The 22002-nt window shown below is 49.8% G+C and overlaps 1 protein-coding gene and 1 pseudogene across 1 annotated transcript in view; both read right to left on the reverse strand.

The window, feature by feature from the left end:
- The window catches only part of LOC147091965 (uncharacterized), a 30301-nt gene extending 16486 nt beyond the window's left edge, over positions 1–13815 (reverse strand). The window contains exons 1-2 of the mRNA XM_085976955.1: positions 13383–13815; positions 3395–4199 (exon numbers count right to left, since the gene is read on the reverse strand). Of these exons, the coding sequence (XP_085833081.1) occupies positions 3395–4092 (698 nt within the window). The 5' untranslated portion in view covers positions 4093–4199; positions 13383–13815. The remainder of the gene's footprint in view (positions 1–3394; positions 4200–13382) is intronic.
- A 4440-nt stretch (positions 13816–18255) lies between these two features.
- LOC147091966 (histone H2B type 1-A-like) lies at positions 18256–18671 on the reverse strand (annotated as a pseudogene).
- Between the last annotated feature and the right edge of the window lie 3331 nt (positions 18672–22002).

Here is a 22002-nt window from a genome sequence, read left to right on the forward strand (position 1 = left end):
TGTAGAATTATTCAGTTGTGTTCAGTAAATAACAACATTTTTAAATTTGCTTTGACTGATCACATCACTATATAGTTAGGTGAAAAACAGAAATCATTAAAAGCTCCCAATTTCAGAACTGTTAGATTCAAACTCAACTTCTTCCAAGTACAATCTAACATTTCAAAGATTGTAATGGATGTAGGCGAGATATTAGGACTGTTGTCTAACACAATCCAAACACAGTGACACACAGACGGATGGGCAGGTGTAGCTTCACAGTGAATCCTTTCAAGCCTCACTAAAAAGTGGCAGACTGGCAATCCATTGTTCACTAATGGAGTTGTGATCTTTGTAAATTAAGAAATGGAAATGTGTCAAAGAGTTGATTAACAGAGTGGGGCATCATCTTCCTTTGATTTCTATTTCTGACACCAGGCAACAGAAAAAGGTCATTACAACACGACAGAAACAGACTCTTCAGGTGTGAGACATCAGACTTCAGAACAACACGTCTGCCAGCTCTGGCCACAAACCCCAGTACAGTCAACCTTTCAGCAGCTGCAGCCCTGATTAAATAACTAGTAGTTTAACATGTCTAGTAGAGCTTTTGTATCAAAATAGAAGAAATGTATTTGTGACACACACACAATTAATAATTCAATCACAATGTGATTGTGAGGACCGATTATCGCCTCTTGATACCTTCCGTGTCCAGCGGTCGAGGAAGGTATCAAGTGAACCGGTGCACACCGCCTGCTCCCTCACCAGGGCCACCCGGGCAGGGACAAGACCATGGGAGAGGCAGGCAGCCAGAGTGACCCCCCATGGGCCCCGCCCATCCTGGGCCTACAAATTGCTGTTTTCACCAGGCCCAAGAGCAGGTCCAGGAGAAGATCCTCCCAGTTTCCCACCCCCCTCCGCACCGGGCGGCCAAAGATTAGGAGCGTGGGGCTAAAGTGTAACCAAGAGTTGAGGAGCAGCCCCTTCAGGGAACTACACAGGGGCTGTAACCTCTCACACTGAATATATACACGGCCCATGGACTCCTCTAGGCCCCAGAAACCACATCTGGCCTTGGAGTCTGGAAAGGAGTTTAAACTGTTGCACACGACAGCTCCCTGCAACAGTCTCCATCCCAGATCCCCAATGATGCCGGGAAGGACCCCCGCGTAGAGAGCTCTCCACTGGGGACCCCTGCCTCCGCCAGACAGCAAGCTTACCTGACTGACATTGGGCAATAAACTAAATTAATCAATAAATGATACAGAAACCCGAGTCCCCGGGTCCTCAGCCCTGGTGTGAAGTACGCTGACCACCAATTTTCCGTTACTAACTCGCACCTCAGGCCCCGCCCAGTCTGGTTTAATTGCTAAATGTTTTCTAACTCGGGTTCAGGCCTGTCATTCTACGGGAAACTTACAAGGCCTTATTTATTGATGTGTCCCACCCGAGCGGCTGTTAATGGCTTTAATAAACTGGCAGCAAGATTTTATTAAAGGTGGAAAGAGGTGAAAAATGCAACTAGCGATGCCTCAAAACTCGCGGACAGAGAAATCCACTTCATCAGCATCCCTGCCACAGAACTCAATATCCACCACTAGTACACTGTGTCTGCAGTATGTACGGTCTACAAGATGACCACGGTCAGGCCGTGTGGAGTCAAGGGCCAGGCAGCAGAATGGATGGAATGATCGCTACAAACTTCCCTTAACTCCAACCCTCTGAATTCTGTTTTGTAGCCATCTTTCCATCCATTCTGCTGGCAGGCCCTTCACTGCACACAGCCTGACCTGGGTCATCCTGTAGATCTTACATACGGTTTATGGATAGCAAGCTGATCACAGAACAGAAAACAGAGAGTAGGGGTTGGGAGTAGCTACTCAGACTGGCAAAAGTTGGGAAGTGGTGTTCCACAGGGATCGGTGCTGGGATCACTGTTGTTCATAAACGATTTGGACTTGGGAATCAGAAGAACAATTTCAAAATTTGTCGATGACACCAAATTGGGAGGTAGAGTTAATACTGAGGAAGACAAAATGCAAGATATTAATAAATTTCAGAATGGACGTGTAATTGGCAAATGAATTTCACTGTAGATCTGTGTGAGGTGGTGTGTTAATGAACTTCACTGTAGATCAGTGTGAGAGGGTGCGTTTTGGTGGGAAGAATAAGGAGGCCACTCACTATTTGGACAAGGGGGTGAAATTGGGTTGCTTTGTGCCTTCTGTGATATTCAGCGGGAGGTTAGCGGTGGCGGTAGACGGTAGCACCCCCGCGGCACTGCACCGCCGGCAGTGACGTCATTGCCATGCGCAGCACCCCGGCTGCAGCCTTGGGTTGCAACCCCTGACCTATCGGCAGACGATATGTCCAACAGGGTCAGGGGTTGTTCCTGCAGCCGCGGCGGCACCACTTAAAGAGCAGGTGTCAGGCGGCAACTTTTTATTTTGGCCGACTGCCAGCACTTGCCCCCTTCCCCTTTCTTCTTTGGGGTGTCAGCCGCGATCGCTCAGCCCGGCGCTCCTCTTGATCCGACACCCCACTCCCCGGTGGTCCAGCACGGCCCCAATGTGCGCAGTGCTAGGCTCCTCCCCGTTAATCAGGGAGGGAGGTCTGCTATGACACGGTGCTATGTGCCGACAGGCGTGGCGCTGTTACATGAAGTGCCGGGAAATTCACTGGTAGCGCCCCAAGAGGGGAGCGCTTCCAGTAGCACCCCGCCTCCTGCCTGGGGCGCTACCACTGAATTTAATGCGCAGGGGCGCTAACTTTTTCGGGGGGCTAAAATTAGCCCCTGTGATGTTAGCGACTCAAAGGGGGCACCACCGAATTTCCCCCTAAGAGTCTAAATGGGCTGGAGGAGCAGAGGGTTCCAGGGATACAGATACACAAATCACTAAAAGTAGCAACACAGGTTAATAAGGCCATTAAAAAAAAAGCACTGGGGTACATTCCTAAAGGAGCCTTCTGTTCCTTGCCTAGGAGCTCTGAACCATGGCAGAGAGCGGCTGGGACACGTTTCTCACACGCCTCGAGATTAACCCTCATGGGGACTTTGCTGTCAGTGAAGAGAGAGAAGAAAGACCAAAGTGCCGTTTGCCCCTCTCAGTGTGGCCCTGAAGGACTGTGTCCAGGCTGGAGTTTTGTTCCTGTCGTACGATCCTCCCCCAGATTGTCCTTTCTGAGCTCCAGCCAGGTGATGCTAAACACTCAGGTGGGAAAGACAAAAATCTACAACAATGTGTTTAAAACAAAGTTGATTTATTGGACATATATCCAGAATATTAAACTCCAGCCCAGTTATAGGGGTTATTAACATCAGCAGAAACAATCCCCACCTGTCAAAATGAACATGGTTCAGTCCTGGATGTGATTAACAGCAGCAACAACAGAATCCAACCCCTGCAGTCACTTGTGACCTCGCTGGTGTGTCAGCAGGTTGGATGAACGAGTGAATCCCTTCCCACACACGGAGCAGGTGAACGGCCTCTCCCCAGTGTGAGTGCGCTGGTGTGTCAGCAGGGTGGATGACACAATGAATCCCTTCCCACACACTGAGCAGGTGAACGGCCTCTCCCCAGTGTGAGTGCGCTGGTGTGTCAGCAGGGTGGATGACACAATGAATCCCTTTCCACACACGGAGCAGCTGAACGGCTTCTCCCCAGTGTGAACACGTTGATGGCATATCAGTTGCCCGGAACTTTTAAAGCACTTCCCACAGTCCGAGCATTTAAAAGGTCTCTCCCCAGTGTGAACTCGCTGGTGTGTCAGCAGGTGGGATGACTGAGCGAATCCCTTCCCACACACGGAGCAGGTGAACGGCCTCTCCCCAGTGTGAGTGTGCTGGTGTACAGCGAGGTCAGATGAGTGCCTAAACCCAGTCCCGCAGTGCACGCACCTGAACGGTCTCTCATCAGTGTGAACACGTTGATGGCGTATCAGTTCCCCGGAACTTTTAAAGCTCTTCCCACAGTCCGAGCATTTAAAAGGACTCTCCCCAGTGTGAACTCGCTGGTGTATCAGCAGGTGGGATGGCTGAGTGAATCCCTTCCCACACTCAGAGCAAGTGAACGGCCTCTCCCTGGTGTGAACGGTGCTTTTTGCTTCCATATTCAAAGGCCGATGATATTCAGTTCCTGATGAATCGAGTGACTGTCAGATCTTGACGTGATGTTTGGTTTGAGTTTCCCGTCTGCAAATCCTCCTCTTCTAATACCCTGTAAAATGAATTTAAAACAGGGAGCGTGAGAGAGAACCCACTAAAGAGGCAGGTTGTGAAATTGAGCTCAATGAATCTGGTTATTTGTGGGGCCGGCACTAGAAAAAAGTGACCATGAAAGCTGCTGGATTGTCATAAAATCCGACTGGTTCACTAATGTCCCTCGGTGAAGGGAATCTACCACCTGGTCTGGGCCTCTATGGGAGAGAGAGATAGAGAGAGGTGGGAGTGGGAGGGGGCGAAGGAGATGGACTTTATACATCTGCAACTCGACCAGAACTTTGACAGAACCTCCAAAACCCGCAACCTCCAGCATCTAGAAGGACAAAGGCAGAAGGTGCATGGGAGCACCATCACCTCCAAGTTCTCCCAGTCACACACCATCCTGACTTGGACATATATCGCCGTTGCTACATCATCACTGGGTGAAAATCCTGGAACTCCTCACACAACAGCATTGTGGGAGTACCTTCACCACACGGACTGCAGCGGTTCAAGAAGGCGGCCCACCATCACCTTCTCAACGGGAAAATGGGGATTGGCAACATATTCTGGTCTTTCGAGCGACGCCCACATCCCAAGAATGAATTAAAACAAATCTGCAGATGTAAACTGGATTAAAAGCCTCTACAGAAATACATATTCCTAAAACAATACTCTTTTACATTGTAGGGACAGTGTCTGTGTAACAACCTAATCTCCCCCAGAATCCACCTCCCTTGACAGTCTCACATTGGAAATTGTTGGGTCCTCCTGGGCTCAGAAGTACTGGGGGTTAAACCCAGCAGCTTCTCCTCCATCTCCACTCCAGCTCAAACTGAAGCAACAAAAAGACCTACACAGGCGGCCAGGGACCTACCTTCCGTCAGCCTGCAATAAAACTCTTCCCGACAGCTGCTGACTAATGGCGGCCGCAGCACCCACAATTCACCGCGCCCCAGAAACCACTCTATCCAACTCGCTGATTTACCCGCTGAGAGTGCGCATGCTCCCCGGGGCCGCGGGCCATTCTGGGAGCCTGGCTCCTGTCCTTTGGCCTGAGTCGGACTTGGTGGAACCGGCTGAAGAAACCAGGAAGCGGCGGCTCGGATGGGGGAGGCGCTGTACCCTGGGTTTCCTGGTGCCAGAGCCCTGGCCGCACGTCTGCCTTGCCTGGCCCGGCCGCTCTGATTCTGATTGAGGTTCTTGATGAGGTAACAGAGAGGGTTAATGAGGGCAATGCGGTTAACATGTTGTACATGGATTTCCAAAAGGCGTTCGAGAAGTGCCACATAATAGGCTTGCCAGCAAAGTTGAAGCCCATGGAATAAAAGCGACAGTGGCAGCATGGATACGGAATTGGCAAAGTGACAGGAAACAGTAGTGGTGAACGGTTGTTTTTCAGACTGGAGGAAGGTATCCAGTGGTGTTCCCCAGGGGTCGGTACTAGGACCACTGCTTTTCTTGAGATATATATATATATATACACATATATATATATATATGTATGTATGTATGTATGTATGAGTCGATCTGTCTGTCTGTCCTCAGGTGTGCATCTGTCCGGCTATGCGCTCGAAAGTTATAGAGCGTACCTACGCGCGCGTTACCTCCGAAGAAAGCTTACGCTTCCGGGACGGTCGGAAGCGTATTTACTTTTCGGTCGCACGAAAATTGTTCGCGCCTTATGCAAAAAACCTTCAAAATTAAACTCATTATCTGCTACTTAGCATTGATTGACTGACGTCAATGTTCGACCAATCCTGTGCCGTCAAGATTGACCAATCCTACAGTATGGTCCCCTGATGGTTGGCCAATCGGTGTGTGTGTGTGTGTGTGGGCGGGACTAATCGTTTTCATCTCAGGGATCTGGCAGCCATTGTTTCACTACCATTACTTCAGCTTCCAGCTCAAACTACTTTGATCATCCAGCTTTGAAAAAGTTAGTATCTCTTTTAAAAATAACATAAGATTTACAAAAAACGTTTTATAAGTACTTTCACTTTCATCTTTCAAGGTATTAAAAGGTAGAAATGTTGCCCGGCAGCAGATTCACAAAGGGACAGAGACAGGGCCCAAAAGCCTGGGACTCGATTTAAAATGTTGCCCGGCAGCAGATTCACAGAGGGACAGACAGGCCCCAAAGCCTCGCACTCGATTTAAACCGCACGGCCCAAAACAGCCCTGGCAAAGCCGGGCTCCCCCAGCTAGTATATATTATATCTATCTATCTAGGATACATCTGTCTGTCTATCTGTCTGTCTGTCGAGCTATACACTCTAAAGTTATAGAGCGTACCTACACGTGCGTTACATCAAAAGAAACCTTGCGATTCCGGAACGGTCGTAAGCGTATTTACGTTTCGGCCGGACAAAAATTGCGCCCGCAGTATCCAAAAAACGTTCAAAATTCCGCTCATTATCTGCTCATTAGCATTGAGTTACATCGAGGTCGACCAATCGTATGGTCCAGCAACCCGACGGTCGACCAATCGCGGCGTGGCGGGGGCGGGTTCCTGGCGTGTGTGGGCGGGCCCCCCTAGAGTCGAGTGACAGGACGATTGACCAATCCTACGCTTCAGTGACCTGACGGTCGACCAATCGGTGCGTGTGTGGGCGGGCCTTATCGTTCTGAACCGAGGTGAGTCGACGCTATCGTGATTCCAAACTTTTCATTTCTTTTTCCCGCTTTCTGTGTGTTTTTCAAATCTACATTTCCACCAAAAAAAGTCGCTTTTAAAACACAAAATGTTTAAAAAAGTTAATTCATTTGTAAATCTTTTTTCTAACCTCTATAATTTTCCTACCTTTCACCGTTTTTCCAGGCAGGCCTCGAAGCCTGGGCGTCTGTTGCCCAGCCACGCCCGAGCTACGCACCGGCCATCCCGCTGGGCCCGATTCCGAACCAGCGGCCAGCCATCTTGGTAAAGGCTGGCTGGGCTCACTGCAAGCTCCTCGCGCTGCACGGCGCACCTCCACACAGAGTGCGGCCAGAGGGAAGCGAGCAGGCTCGGGGGGGGGGGGGGCGGGGCTCGGGAGGGGGAGCGGAGAGGGTTACTCCGGCAACCGGGCTCGCCAGCCGCAATCGGCCGTCTCAAGCCGCTCAGGCCCGGAGATCGGGAGGCGGAGAGTTACCAAGGCAACCAGGCCCAGCCAGCCGCAATCGGCCGTCTCAGGCCCGGCCTCGGAAGGGCGGGGCTCGGGCTCACCGGGGCGCTGCGCTCAGCATGTCAGTGCGTGGGGCGGCACGGAGCTCAGCAGAGCCATCGCCGGCAGAGGGGAGAGGGTCTGCTGGCTCCCCCCTCCCTTTCTCCCCCCCTCCCTTCCTCCCCCCCTTGGTGACCGGGAGGGGTCGCTGTGCCGGACTCAGTCCAAACCGTTGCTCCCTGTGCACATGCGCGGACTATCATCTGTCAATCAACCATCAGCCAGAAGAGGTCGCTGGTGAGACCAGTGAAGAAAGAAACACTTGCATTTCTATAGCGCCTTTCACCATCACCGGATGCCCCAAAGTGCTTTACAGCCAATCAAGTACTTTTGAAGTGTAGTCACTGCTGTAATGTAGGAAATGCGGCAGTCAAATAGCGCACAGGAAGCTCCCACAAACAGCAATGTGATAATGACCAGATAATCTATCTTTTTGTTAAATCTGTTTCTCTCTCTACGGATGTTGCCTGGCCTGCTGAGTGTTTCCAGCATTTCCTGTTGTTATTTCAGATTTCCAGCATCCGCAGTATTTTGCTATTATCCTTTTGTTACATTGATTGAGGGATAAACATTTGCTAGGACACCGGGGATATTTCCCCTGCTCTTTCCCAACAAACCGTCTATATTCTCCTGTAGCCTGAGGCTTCCCTCCTCGCTATTTACCACTCCACCAATTTTCGTGTCATCTGCGAACTTACTGATCATACCTCCTACATTCATATCTAAATCATTAATGTACACTACAAACAGCAAAGGACCCAGACCCTGTGGTACACCACTGGACACAGGCTTCCAGTCACAAAAACCTTCGACCATCACCCTCTGCCTCCTGCCACTAAGCCAATTTTGGATCCAATGTGCCAAATTGCCCTGGATCCCATGGGGTCTTACCTTCTTGACCAGTCTCCCATGTGGGACTTTGTCAAAAGCCTTACTGAAGTCCATGTAGACTACATCAACTGGACTGCCCTCATCCACACACCTAGTCACCCCCATCGAAAAATTTAATCAAATTGGTTAGACATGATCTCCCCCTGACAAAGCTATGCTGACTATCCTTGATTAATCCTTGCCTCTCCAAGTGGAGACTAATTCTGTCCCTCAGAATTTTATCCAATAATTTCCCTACCATTGATGTTCGGCTCACTAGCCTGTAATTCCCTGATTTATCCCTACTACTACCCTTCTTGAATAATGGTACTACGTTAGCTGTTCTCCAGTCCTCTGGCACCTCCCCTGTGGCCAGAGAGGTTCTGAAAATTTGTGTCAGAGCCGCTGCAATCTCCCCCCTTGCCTCACACAGCAGGCTGGGATACATCTCGTCTGGGCCTGGGGGTTTATCCCCTTTTAAGCCCGCTAAAACCACTAATACCTCCTTCCTCTCAATACTAATTTGTTCAAGTATATCACAATCCCCCTGCCTGATTTCTATGCCTGCATTGTCCTTATCCATAGTGAACACAGATGCAAAATATTTATTTAAAACCTCACCTACATCTTCTGGCTCTGCACACAGATTGCCACTTTGGTCCCGAATGGGCTCTACTCTTTCCCTGGTTATCCTCTTGCCCTTAATATACTAACAAAACACCTTGGGATTTTCCTTTATTTTGCCCGCCAGTGTTTTTTCATGACCCCTCTTCGCTCTCCTAATTTCTTTTTTTAAGTACCCCCCTGCACTTTCTGTACTCATCTCGGCTTCCACTGCTTTTAGTCCTTTGTATCTGCCAAAAGCCACCCTTTTTTTCCTAATCCATTCTTGTATGTCCATCTCCAGCACCGGTGTGTATCTGAGTCAATGGGCCTCTCTCTGACCATTCTCCGCAGTCCAACTCCAGGACCAGTGGGTATGAGTCAAAGGGACTCTCTCTGACCTTTCTCCCCAGTCCATCTCCAGGACCAGTGTGTATCTGAGTCAATGGGACTCTCTGACCTTTCACTCAAATCCATCTCCAGGACCAGTGTGTATCGGAGTCAATGGGGCTTTCTCCCCAGTCCATCTCCAGGACCAGTGTGTATCTGAGTCAATGGGACTCTCTCTGACCTTTCTCCCCAGTACATATCAGTCTTTACAGTAGAAGACACTAAGAATATCCCAACACTGGACAAACAGGGGGCTAAAGCGGGGGAGGAGCTAAACACGATCAAAATCACTAAGGAAGTGGTACTCGGTAAAATAATGGGACTCAAGGCGGATAAATCACCTGGACCTGATGGCTTACATCCTAGGGTCGAGGGAAGTGGCGGTAGGGATTGTGGATGCATTGGTAATAATTTTCCAAAACTCCCTGGACTCGGCAAAGGTCCCGGCAGACTGGAAAACTGCTAATGTAACACCCTTATTTAAAAAGGGCAGTAGACAGAAGGCTGGAAACTATAGACCGGTTAGCCTAACATCTATGGTAGGTAAAATTTTGGAGTCCATTATTAAGGAGACAGTAACAGGACATTTGGATAATCATAATTTAATAGGACAAAGTCAGCATGGTTTTATGAAGGGGAAGTCATGTTTGACAAATTTGCTGGAGTTCTTTGAGGAAGTAACATATAGGGTGGATAAAGGGGAACCAGTGGACGTAGTGTATTTAGACTTCCAAAAGGCATTTGACAAGGTGCCACGCAAAAGATTATTGCTTAAGATAAAAAACCACGGGATTGGGGTAATATTCTGGCATGGATAGAGGATTGGCTATCTAACAGAAGGCAGAGAGTTGGGATAAATGGTTCATTCTCAGACTGGCAATCAGTAACTAGTGGTGTTCCGCAGGGGTCAGTGCTGGGTCCCCAACTCTTTACAATCTATATTAACGATTTGGAGGAGGGGACCGAGTGTAACATATCAAAGTTTGCAGATGATACCAAGATGGGAGGGAAAGTAGTGAGTGAGGAGGACATAAAAAACCTGCAAGGGGACATAGACAGGCTAAGTAAGTGGGCAGAGATTTGGCAGATGGAATACAATACTGGAAAGTGTGAGGTTATGCACTTTGGCAGGAAAAATCGTAGAGCAAGTTATTATCTTAATGGCAAGAAACTGGAAAGTACTGAAGTAAAACATAGAAACATAGAGATAGGAACAGGAGTAGGCCATTCGGCCCTTCGAGCCTGCTCCGCCATTCAATGAGATCATGGCTGATCTTCGTCTGAGATCATAGCTGATCTTACCAGTTCAGTACCCCGTCCCCGCCTTTTCTCCGTAACCCTTAATCCCCTTAGCCTTCAGAAATATATCCAATTCTCTCTTGAAAATATTTATTGAATTAGCCTTCACAGCCCTCTGTGGCAGGGAATTCCACAGGCCCACCACTCTGAGTGAAGAAATTCTTCCTCATCTCTGTTTTAAATGATTTGCCCGCTATTTTTAGACTGTGGCCCCTGGTTCTGTGCTCCCCGGCCATTGGAAACATTCTCTCTGAATTCAGCCTGTCCAGGCCTGCCATAATTTTATATGTTTCGATGAGATCCCCTCTCAATCTTCTAAACTCCAGTGAGTACAAGCCCAAACTATTTAATCTCTCTTCGTAGGTCATTCCCGCCATTCCAGGTATCAGCCTGGTGAATCGCCGTTGCACTCTTTCCATGGCAAGAACATCCTTCCGCAGATGGGGCGACCAAAACTGTACACAATACTCCAGATGCGGTCTCACCAGCACCTTGTACAGCTGTAGTAAGGTATCCCTATTCCTATACTCGAACCCCCTTGATATGAAGGCCAACATACCATTTGCCTTCTTAATCGCCTGTTACACCTGCATGCTCTCCTTCAGTGACTGGTGCACAAGAACACCCAGGTCCCTCTGCACTTCCCCATCTCCCAATCTATTGCCATTTAGATAATAATCTACCCTCCTGTTTTTACCCCCAAAGTGGATAACCTCGCATTTATCCACATTATAGTGCATCTGCCACGTATCCGCCCATTCCCCCAACCTGTCCAAATCACACTGTAGCCTCCTGACATCCTCATCAGAGCTCACCCCTCCTCCTAGTTTAGTGTCGTCAGCGAATTTGGAAATATTGCATCCAATTCCCTGATCCAGATCATTTATATATATTGTGAACAGCTGGGGTCCCAGGACAGATCCTTGCGGCACCCCGCTGGTCACTGCCTGCCACTCCGAAAACGAGCCGTTTATTCCAACTCTCTGTTTTCTATCCGCCAGCCAGTTCTCTATCCACGTTAATACTTTGCCCCCAATCCCATGAGCCTTAATTTTGCATGATAATCTTTTGTGTGGAACCTTATCGAAGGCTTTCTGGAAGTCAAGGTACACCACATCCACTGGCTCTCCCCCATCTATTTTACCAGTTACTTCCTCAAAAAATTCCAGCAGATTAGTCAAACACGATTTACCCTTTGTAAATCCATGTTGACTCTGTCCGATCCTTTCCCCATTTGTCAAGTGCTCCGCTATTTTATCCTTAATAATGGACTCTAGCATTTTGCCCACAACCGATGTAAGGCTTACTGGTCTATAATTCCCTGCTTTCTCTCTACCCCCCTTTTTAAATATTGGGGTAACATTAGCTACCCTCCAATCCACGGGTACTGTTCCCGAGTCAATGGAGTTCCGGAAGATGATCCTTAGAGCATCTGCTATCTCCAGGGCCACCTCCTTAAGTACCCTAGGATGTAGTTTATCAGGCCCCGGGGATTTGTCGGCCTTCAGTCCCCTCAACTTACCCAACACCATATCCCTAGAGATACTAATTTCTGTCAGCTCCTCCCTCTCATTAGTCCCTATGTTTGCCGATATTCCTGGGAGGTTATTTGTGTCCTCCTTTGTGAATACAGAACCAAAGTATGAGTTTAATTGGTCTGCCAAAGGGATCTGGGGGTCCTGGTGCACAAAACTCAAAAGGTTAGTATGCAGGTGCAGCAAGTGACTAAGAAGGCCAATGGAATGTTGGCTTTCATTGCTAGGGGGATAGAATATAAAAATAGGGAGGTATTGCTTCAGTTGTACAATGTATTGGTGAGACCGCACCTGGAACACTGCGTACAGTTTTGGTGTCCATACTTAAGAAAGGACATACTTGCTCTCGAGTCAGTACAAAGAAGGTTCACTCGGTTAATCCCGGGGATGGACATATGAGGAGAGGTTGAGTAGATTGGGACTCTACTCATTGGAGTTCAGAAGAATGAGAGGCGATCTTATTGAAACATATAAGTTTGTGAAGGGGTTGGATCGGGTGGATGCGGGGAGGATGTTCCCGATGATGGGTGAAACTAGAACCAGGGGGCATAGTCTTAGAATAAGGGGCTGCTCTTTCAAAACTGAGATGAGGAGGAACTACTTCACTCAGAGGGTGGTCGGTCCATGGAATATGCTGCCCCAAAAAGCTGTAGAAGCTACATCATTACATAAATTTAAAACAGAAATAGACAGTTTCCTAGAAGTAAAGGGAATTAAGGGTTACGGGGAGCGGGCAGGAATTTGGACATGAGTCTAGGTTCGGATCGGTCATGGCCCTGTGGGTAGCGGAGCAGGCCCAGGGGCCATGTAGCCTGATCCTGCTCCTATTTCGTGTGTCTAATTCTGTTAGATTCAGGAGATGGTTCTGTGATAGTGGATTGGCGGTTAGGATCAGATCAGCCATGATCTTATTGAATGGCGGAGCAGGCTCGAGGGGCCAATTGGCCTACTCCTGCTCCTATTTCTTATGTTCTTATGACCACTGTGTGTCTGAGTCAATGGGACTCTCTCTGACCTTTCTCCCCAGTCCATCTCCAGGACCAGTGTGTATCTGAGTCAATGGGACTCTCTCTGACCTTTCTCCCCAGTCCATCTCCAGGACCAGCGTGTATCTGAGTCAATGGGACTCTCTCTGACCTTTCTCTCCAGTCCATCTCCAGGACCAGTGTGTATCTGAGTCAATGGGACTCTCTCTGACCTTTCTCCCTCGCGCGGCCGCTTCGACCCAATGTTCCCAGAGATTGCCTGAGAGAGGCCGGCGCTGCTGTAAATGTCGGAGATTCTCTGATCCACACTCACCGCACCATCCGCCTCTCCTCCGTCCCGCCGCCATTTTATCTCCTTCCTCAAACCGGAGCCTCATCCGGGGACTGCGAACAGCACCGAGCATGCGCACTGCGGGCACACAGCGCGCTTAAAGTCCCTCACGGAGTCCGTCTTTTCTATTGGCTGCGACTCGTAGATTGACAGCTGCGCTCACCAATCGCAGCCCGCAACGCCGCGGGGCCCCGCCCACTGCGTTAAAATGCCGCCGCCAGCTCCGGGGTCACGTGGCTCCTGATCGGCCGCTCAACCGCCTCAGCGCGCGGGTGAGGTCATAGCCCCGCCCACCCGCGAGCCCTTGTTGCCCAAGGTGCCGGCCGACTGCTGTCCCTTCTCCCCGGGCGGGCGGCGGCTGTCCTTCCCCCGGGGGGGGGACTCCTCTCTAACTCTGGTCTCCAACTGCTCCTCCCCGCTCCGGGCTGCGGCTTTTATAGCAGCCGCCGGCCCCGTCCAGCCCAGCCCAGCCGCGCCTTCTGATTGGCTGAAAACCCGGCAAATCTCGGCCTCTGATTGGCGCGTTTTTCAATCCGCTCCAACCTCGGACACCAACGAAAAAGGCGGCTTATAGAATAAGAGCTCGTCTGTGAATCAGACTCGTTATTGTTAAAGTGATGGCCCTCTGTGGGACTGAATATTAACCAGTTATTAAAATCATTGCATCTGTGGGACTGAATAATAATCATTATTGTTAAAATCATTGCATCTGTGGGATTGAATAATAATCATTATTGTTAAAATCATTGCATCTGTGGGACTGAATATTAACCAGTTACTAAAATCATTCCATCTGTGGGATTGAATAATAATCATTATTGTTTAAATTATTGCATCTGTGGGATTGAATAATAATCATTATTGTTTAAATCATTGCATCTGTGGGATTGAATAATAATCGTTAAAATTATGGTATCTGGGACTGAATAATAATTAAAACTATGTCATTTGTGAGACTAAATAATAATCATTACTGCTAAAGATTGTCATCTGTGGGACTGAATAATCATTTTAATTAAAATTATAGCATCTGTGAGACTGAATAATTCATTATTAAATTGTGAATTATGGCAAATTGATCCTTTAAAATTACTGGTTCCTGAATTGACAGATTTAATTTCATTTTAGCTTTTCAGCGACCCGCTTATAAATGAGTGCCTTGTACAAAACAGGGCAGTGACAATGCATCATTTTGTTATATATTTGTTAAATTTCAATCTATTTTAAATTAACGATATACTGTGTTACAAAAACGCACCAGCAAAATCTGAACATACGACAAAAAAATGAAAGTGGGGGTTAAATAAAGAAAGGATGATAAAACATTTTTTTAAAGAGTTTCGTTCTTTATGCTGTCCATATTTCAAATGTCATTAGTCAAATGAAAATAAATAGCCCCTTCTGGATCTGGTGAGTGGCTCTGAAAAGAGCCTTTGGGTTGAGTTTTTAAGGTGGGAGGAACGAGAGGCTTTATTTGCAGCTGATGTATTTGGTGACAGTTTTCATCCCCTCCGAGACGGCATGCTTGGCCAGTTCCCCGGGCAGCAGGAGGCGGACGGCGGTCTGGATCTCCCGGCCGGGAGGAGATGGTCCGGCGTGCTTGGCCAGTTCCCCGGGCAGCAGGAGGCGGACGGCGGTCTGGATCTCCCGGCCGGGAGGAGATGGTCCGGCGTGCTTGGCCAGTTCCCCGGGCAGCAGGAGGCGGACGGCGGTCTGGATCTCCCGGCCGGGAGGAGATGGTCTGGCGTTTGGTGCACTCTTTTGGTTGGTGCTTAAACAAATTGACTGTAAATTAACAAAAGTTCAAATAAAACTTAAACAAATCAAACTAAAATTTGGTGGTCCGGGTTGATGATGCACTCCAGTCCCCGCTACTCATCGATCTGGGTCCGCACAATCACACACTGGTTCTTGGTGACCAAATCCTATTACCTGGGATGTTGGGAAGTCCCAACATTTCACCAGTTCGCTGGAGACCACATTCTAAAATTCCATGTGTTTATAAGTGGGGCCACCTGGTTTATGGTGCCTGAATTTTAGGACCACGTTTTGTAGGAATTTCCCCAGCGTTTTGGAGGTTGTATTCTGCGATAACATCCATTGTTTTACGTTATAAAAATGTAAATTGGTGGTCTTGACAAAGACAATCTCAGCTCGGCTATTAAAAGTGTATCGGAAGCACACAATGGAAGCGAAAATAGCTCATTATTGTTGTTTCAACGTTGATTCTTACACATTCAAGTGGCGAAGACGACTGACCGACCGAAATCGTGTCAATAACTAACAGAACTTAAATGCTATCTACAAGGCATCGCCGCAACCACAAGAGTTCATAAAGACGTTTGTAGTTTCGCGATATGCCCATTGCAATAAATACTTGCAGCAACAATCATCAGCTGCACGACAGGATTGGATTTCAACCATTTATAATTTTCAGATATATTTCTCGCTTCAGCAATGAGACTAACAAAATGAACAATTTGAGGCAAAAGCTGCGGTTGCGGAGCTGGCTGAGGACTGTTGAAAGTGGTGCCCAGGCTGAGGACTCCTGGTCTTCCGATTCTCCCGCCCTACAATCTATCACAGCTCTGCTGCTGTCAATTTAACCACCTTTAAAATAGGAGTTAAAAACCAATATTGGTTCATGTATTGTATTATTCCTGGCAGGTATACTTCAGGAATTAAAACTCAATCGAATTTTTAATAATTTCCAGTATTGTAATGGGGAAATAATTGGTTTTCTATTTTTCAATAAGGATGATTTTGGTCATTAACCATCGGGCCAATTGCAATGTTCCTTTTTTCACACACCCAACCCTCCGGTCCGGCTCTTTGTGAATGTTTTTTGTGGCTCTGAAAAGAGCCGTTTGAAATTGAAGGTATTCATCCTCTGATTGGTCTCCCCTTCAGGAGCTGTCCTCTTGCTCCGAGCAAACTTGGCTTTCTTTCTCCGACAGGGAGGTCTCCTCCTGAGCGGGGGTTTGGTCCGCTTCCTGCTCCGGTTGTTTGGCCAGCTTGCTCGGCTTTGCACGCTGGCGTTTGCCTTTCCCTTCGGCCCTGGCCGCCTTCCTGCCCTTGGGTTTGTGGGCGGTGGCCCTCCTCGCCCCCTTCCTGGCGGCGCCCTGTTTCTTGGTCTTCCTGGGCGAGCCTCTGCTCCTGGGCGCCGCTTTCCTGACCACACCTTGCTTCATCCTCCTCCTCCTTTCCCTGGCGGCGGCGGCGGGCTCCCTCTTGGGTTTCTGCTCCTCCTCCCGGTCGCCCCACCTCTTGCTGAGCCTGAAGGAGCCCGAGGCACCGGTGCCGGTGGGCTGCAGCAGTGAGCCTTTGGTCACCAGGCTCCGGGCCGCCTGGTGGACCCGCCAGTTGTTTCTGGCCACGTCGCAGCCGCGGCCCGAGAGCAGCTTCTTGAGAGCCGAGAGCCCCCGGCACTCCTTGCTGGCCGCCACCGCCTCCAGGGTCTGCTGGGACACGGTGGCGCCGCGTCTCCTGGCCGGGGGTGCAGTCCTGGTCTTCCTCCTGGTGTTCCTGGCAGGGAGAGTGTCGGCCATGGCTTGGGGCTGGGACCTGTTCTCTCTCTCTCTCTATCTGAGTGTGTGTTGGGGGATGAAGAGTTTCCAGCAGCCGGCGCTATTTAACCAGGCGAACCAGACGCTGCAGAGCCAAAGGTCTCGTCTCCTGAAAAATGCCTGCCAACAAAACACAAAACAAAGTCGCCTTCTTTCCTAAGCGTGTATCACCTCAGAGCGATTATATATCCCCAGAGACATTCTCTCTCGCTCTTTATGGAGGTCACTGACCATCATCAAAGACCCCACGCACCCCAGCCACAGTCTGTTCGCCCTCCTGCCATCTGGGAGACGCTACAGATGCATTCGCACCCGAACAACCAGATTTAGGAACAGCTTCTTTCCCAGGGCTGTCATCCTACTGAACTCCAGAAATAAACTCTAAAGCCTGCACATCTGCCAATGCACTTTATTATGTTTATGTATTACAAGTCAAATGAATGTTGAATGTTAAATGTCTTAATCTAAATGTACACTCTCGGGAGCCGCAAGCCTACATTTCATTGTACTGCACTTGTGCACTAACAATGACAATAAAGTTGATTATTATTATTAAGTTCTTCTGAATCTTATGTTTTTTTCATGTATCTTTAGCTCAGCTCTCTGTAAAGACTTGAGCGTCTCTTCATCTCTTTCCCCCGTGAAACGTCTTGGGACGTGTTTCGACCTTAAATGTCATTTGTAAATGTGAGCTGTGCAGATTTCTTGATCTGGGAAATGTGTCCGTCATATCTCCTACTCCAAGTCGCGGTCTCAATGATTTCTTGTCTCCAAGTTCTCCCCTTCCCTGTACAAAACAAAGGTCTTCCTGAACCGAAATGTGGCGTCACTGAACATTAATGCTTGAGCGACCTCCTATTTTACCCGCTTTTTTCCACAATATTGGCGGTCCGGCAACATTGATCGTCGCTGTACTCCTGGGTTTCAATATCAAGAGTAAATTCTTCAACTGGCAGGGAAGAGCCTTGGTTTCAACCGAAATCCTTGTTCTCAGAGTTATTGAGCGCCCATTGCCCCCTTCCCCGTGAATTCCCCAATCTCTTCAGGGACTTATACTCAAAAGTAAGAAATGCGAATTAAAACAGCTTTCATAAATAGAATGCACCACATGTAGATGGATGAACCGGATGATTAATTTGGCAATTCATTGCATTAACATACAGCCGAACAGAAGTATTTGTTCAGGGGTCTCGGTTTTGTTTTATAGCTCCGTTTTAAGGCTTTGCGAAGTGGCTCTTAAAAGAGCCGTTTGGTGATTTAATTGCAGGTTTTATTTTGGGAGGGGGACTCTACTTGGAGCTGGTGTATTTGGTGACTGCTTTGGTCCCCTCTGAGATGGCGTGCTTGGCCAGTTCCCCGGGCAGCAGGAGGTGGACGGCGGTCTGGATCTCCCGGGAGGAGATGGTCTGGTGTTTGGTGCAATGGATCAGGCGGGAAGCCTCGCAGGCGATGCGCTTGAAGATGTCGGTGAGGAACGAGTTCATGACACTCATGGCCTTGGAGGAGATGCCGGTGTCGGGTCAGGGTGGACCTGCTTCAGCACCTTGTAGATGTAGATGCTGGAACTCTCCTTCCTGCTCCTCCTGTACTTCCTGTCCCTTCTCCTGGTCATTTTAATGGCGGTTTTCTTCGAGCCCTTCTTGGAGATGGCGCCCTTGGCACCGGCTGTGGTGGAACTGGTGGAAACAGCAGCAGCAGTCGGCATAGCAAGCCCTTCAATTCCTTCTCACAGAATCACAGAAACCCCACAGTGCAGATAGAGGCCATTTCGGCCCATCGAGCCTGCACCGACACATATCCCACCCGATCCCCGTAACCCCTACGCCAACACATATTCCACCCTATCCCCACGTATTGAATCCCCCTAACACTAAGGGTCAATTTATCATAGCCAATCAACCTAACCCGCACATCTTTGGACTGTGGGAGGAAACCGGAGCACCCGGAGGAAACCCACGCAAACACGGGGAGAATGTGCAAACTCCACACAGTCACCCGAGGCCAGATTCGAACCCGGGTCCCTGGCGCTGTGAGGCAACAGTGCTAACCACTATGCCACCGTGCTGGAGTGTTCTCCACGGTGACTGGTTAATAAAAACACAAAGCAACATTGAAATGGAGCCCGCAACCCCTCCTTTATATACGCAGCTTTATCCTAATGAAGGATGCCAAATTGTCTATTCCAATTGGCTGATCCTTGACACACCACATGTGCAGTCTGCACAAATCACAGTCACCTATCAAGTTTTTTTTGCCAGAAACCGCTGCCACGCAAGGAATGGGGAAACCTTAATTTGCTGGAGCAAAATCCCAAAGCTATATATATATAAAATCTCATACTCTCATGTGACACGTCCACAGTAAATGTCTTATGCGAAATACATTTCATTCGAGCCACAACAATTCTGGAACTCCCCATAATATACAAATTAGACAGGTCCCAGAAACTACAAAAGAGATTGTCTAAGAAAAAAATATATGCGCTTAATCGCTTCTGTTTAAGAAAGGCCACTGCAATATTAGCTATTTACTAAAACCCTTATGGCATAGTACACAAATGCTGAACCTAAGGCAATTTATTTGGTATTTAAAAAGATTCTCGGGATGTCGGCATCGCTGGCAAGGCCAGCTTATATTGTCCATCCCTAATCGCCCTTGAGAAGGAGGTGGTGAGCTGCCTCCTTGAACCGCTGCAGTCCGACTGGTGAAGGTACTCCCACAGGGCTGTTAGGGAGGGCGTTCCAGGATTTTGACCCAGTGACGATGAAGGATCGGCGATATATTTCTAAGTCAGGATGGTGTGTGACTTGGAGGGGAACTTGGAGGTGGTGGTGTTCCCATGCGCCTGCCGCCCTTGTCCTTCTAGGTGGAAGAGGTCGCGGGTTTGGGAGGTGCTGCCGAAGAAGCCTTGGCGAGTTGCTGCAGTGTATCTTGTCGATGGTCCACACTGGAGAGTATTCCATCACACTCCTGACTTGTGCCTTGTAGATGGTGGAAAGGCTTGGAGTCAGGAAGTGAGACACTCACTGCAGAATACGCTGGAAACATGAGGTAAAGTAGGGCGACATGGATGATCGTATGGAGCAGAAACACCAACACAATTCCAACTCTTAATCCAATGAATACCAATCATTTCTGTTACTATTTTTTCTCCAACTCATTCTAGTCTGCAAGATGCTTCACGACGACTGCAGCTGGTTGCAAAGGCTCCCGAGATCTGGAGGACAACCGCCAGGATCATTCGAAGATTCTCGGGTTTATCTTCAAAATATCAATCGGGAAAGTTGAACAGAAACAACGGCCGCAGCAATGATTTAAAAATAAAGATATTTATTGTATAATTCTAGAACAACCTCTTTCATCTGAAGGGTGTGGTGGCTGTGAAAAGAGCCTGTTGTTTTGGTTCACACGGGTAGTATTTCTGTTTTGGGTTTTCAGTCTTGGCCGCCGCCCGTGGGGCTGCTGCCGCCTTCTGGTCTCGGCAGCTCCCGGGCTTCCTGCCCCTGGAGGAAACCTGGGGCCCCCCAGGGCTCCCGGGTCGCCCGCTGGGCCTCGCCCCCTGGCGGACCCCGCCCGCCCTCTCCTCGGCCTTTCTCCAGCGGGCGGCAGCAGCAGCAGGATCACCGGCCCCGGCCTCCTTCCTCCTCCGCCCCCTGGGCTTGTTCTTGCCGGCCGGCCGCACCAGCGAGGCCTCGGTCACCAGGCTCCGCACCGCCTGCTTCACCCGCCAGTTGATGCGCGGCATGTCGTAGCCGGCGGCCGACAGCGTCTGCTTGACGGCGGCCAGCGACAGGCCGCGCCGCTCCCTGGAAGCTGCCACCACCTGCAGGATGTGGCCCGACACCGGGGGCCCGCCCGCCGGCCGCGCCTTGGGCTGGGCTCCTCCTCTTCCTGGCCTTGCGGCCTCGGGCCGGGCCTTTGGTCTGGTCGCCCGAAGACATTTTATTTTGTCGCTCAGTCAGCGCCTCCCCCCCTCCTCCGGCTGCTCCGCGCTCCTCACCGCGCCGAGTCCAGCTGCTCCGCTCAGCGCCTCCCCCCCTCCTCCGGCTGCTCCGCGCTCCTCACCGCGCCGAGTCCAGCTGCTCCGCTCAGCGCCTCCCCCCCTCCTCCGGCTGCTCCGCGCTCCTCACCACGCTGAGTCCAGCTGCTCCGCTCAGCGCCTCCCCTCCTCCTCCGGCTGCTCCGCGCTCCTCACCGCGCCGAGTCCCGCTGCTCCGCTCAGCGCCTCCCCCCCCCTCCTCCGGCTGCTCCGCGCTCCTCACCGCGCCGAGTCCCGCTGCTCCGCTCAGCGCCTCCCCCCCTCCTCCGGCCACTCCGCGCTCCTCACCGCGCCGAGTCCAGCTGCCGAGCGGCGGCGGCGGCCGCGCCTTTTGTAAGCTCAAGGCGGACGGTCCAGAGGCAACTCCTCCACCGGGACCCGGCGCGTGGCCGAGCGCCGCCTGCGACTCTTTCTGTGTGAGTGCGAGCGTGAAAAGATTTGGTTGCATTCTTCAAACCTTCAACCCCTCCCTCTCCCGAGGCGGGTGCATTCCTTTTGGTTGCATTCTTCAAACCTTCAACCCCTCCCTCTCCCTAGGCGGGTGCATCCCTTTTGGTTGCATTCTTCAAACCGACAACCCCTCCCTCTCCCGAGGCGGGTGCATCCCTTTTGGTTGCATTCTTCAAACCTTCAACCCCTCCCTCTCCCTAGGCGGGTGCATCCCTTTTGGTTGCATTCTTCAAACCTACAACCCCTCTTTCACCCGAGGCGGTGCATCCATTACATTAACCATGCGAACTAAACTTTGAATTCGGGTTTGCCTCACACCGATTACTCCATTCCGCGACCGGTGGGTGCCGCGGGGACTGGAGTGCATTATCAACCCGGACAATCAAATTTTAATTTAATTTGTTAAGTTTTATTTCAAGTTTTATTAATTTACAGACATTTTGTTTAAGTACCCAATCAAAAGAGTACACCGATTACTCCTCAGATAACGAAGCAGTCCCTGCCCGCCTGCAGCAAGACCCGGACAACATTCAGGATTGGTCTGATA

This window comes from Somniosus microcephalus, unplaced genomic scaffold (genome assembly GCF_052327205.1).
Source record: "Somniosus microcephalus isolate GS21.2 unplaced genomic scaffold, FLI_Smic_1.0 unresolved_chr3, whole genome shotgun sequence".
Taxonomy (NCBI): Eukaryota; Metazoa; Chordata; class Chondrichthyes; order Squaliformes; family Somniosidae; genus Somniosus; species Somniosus microcephalus.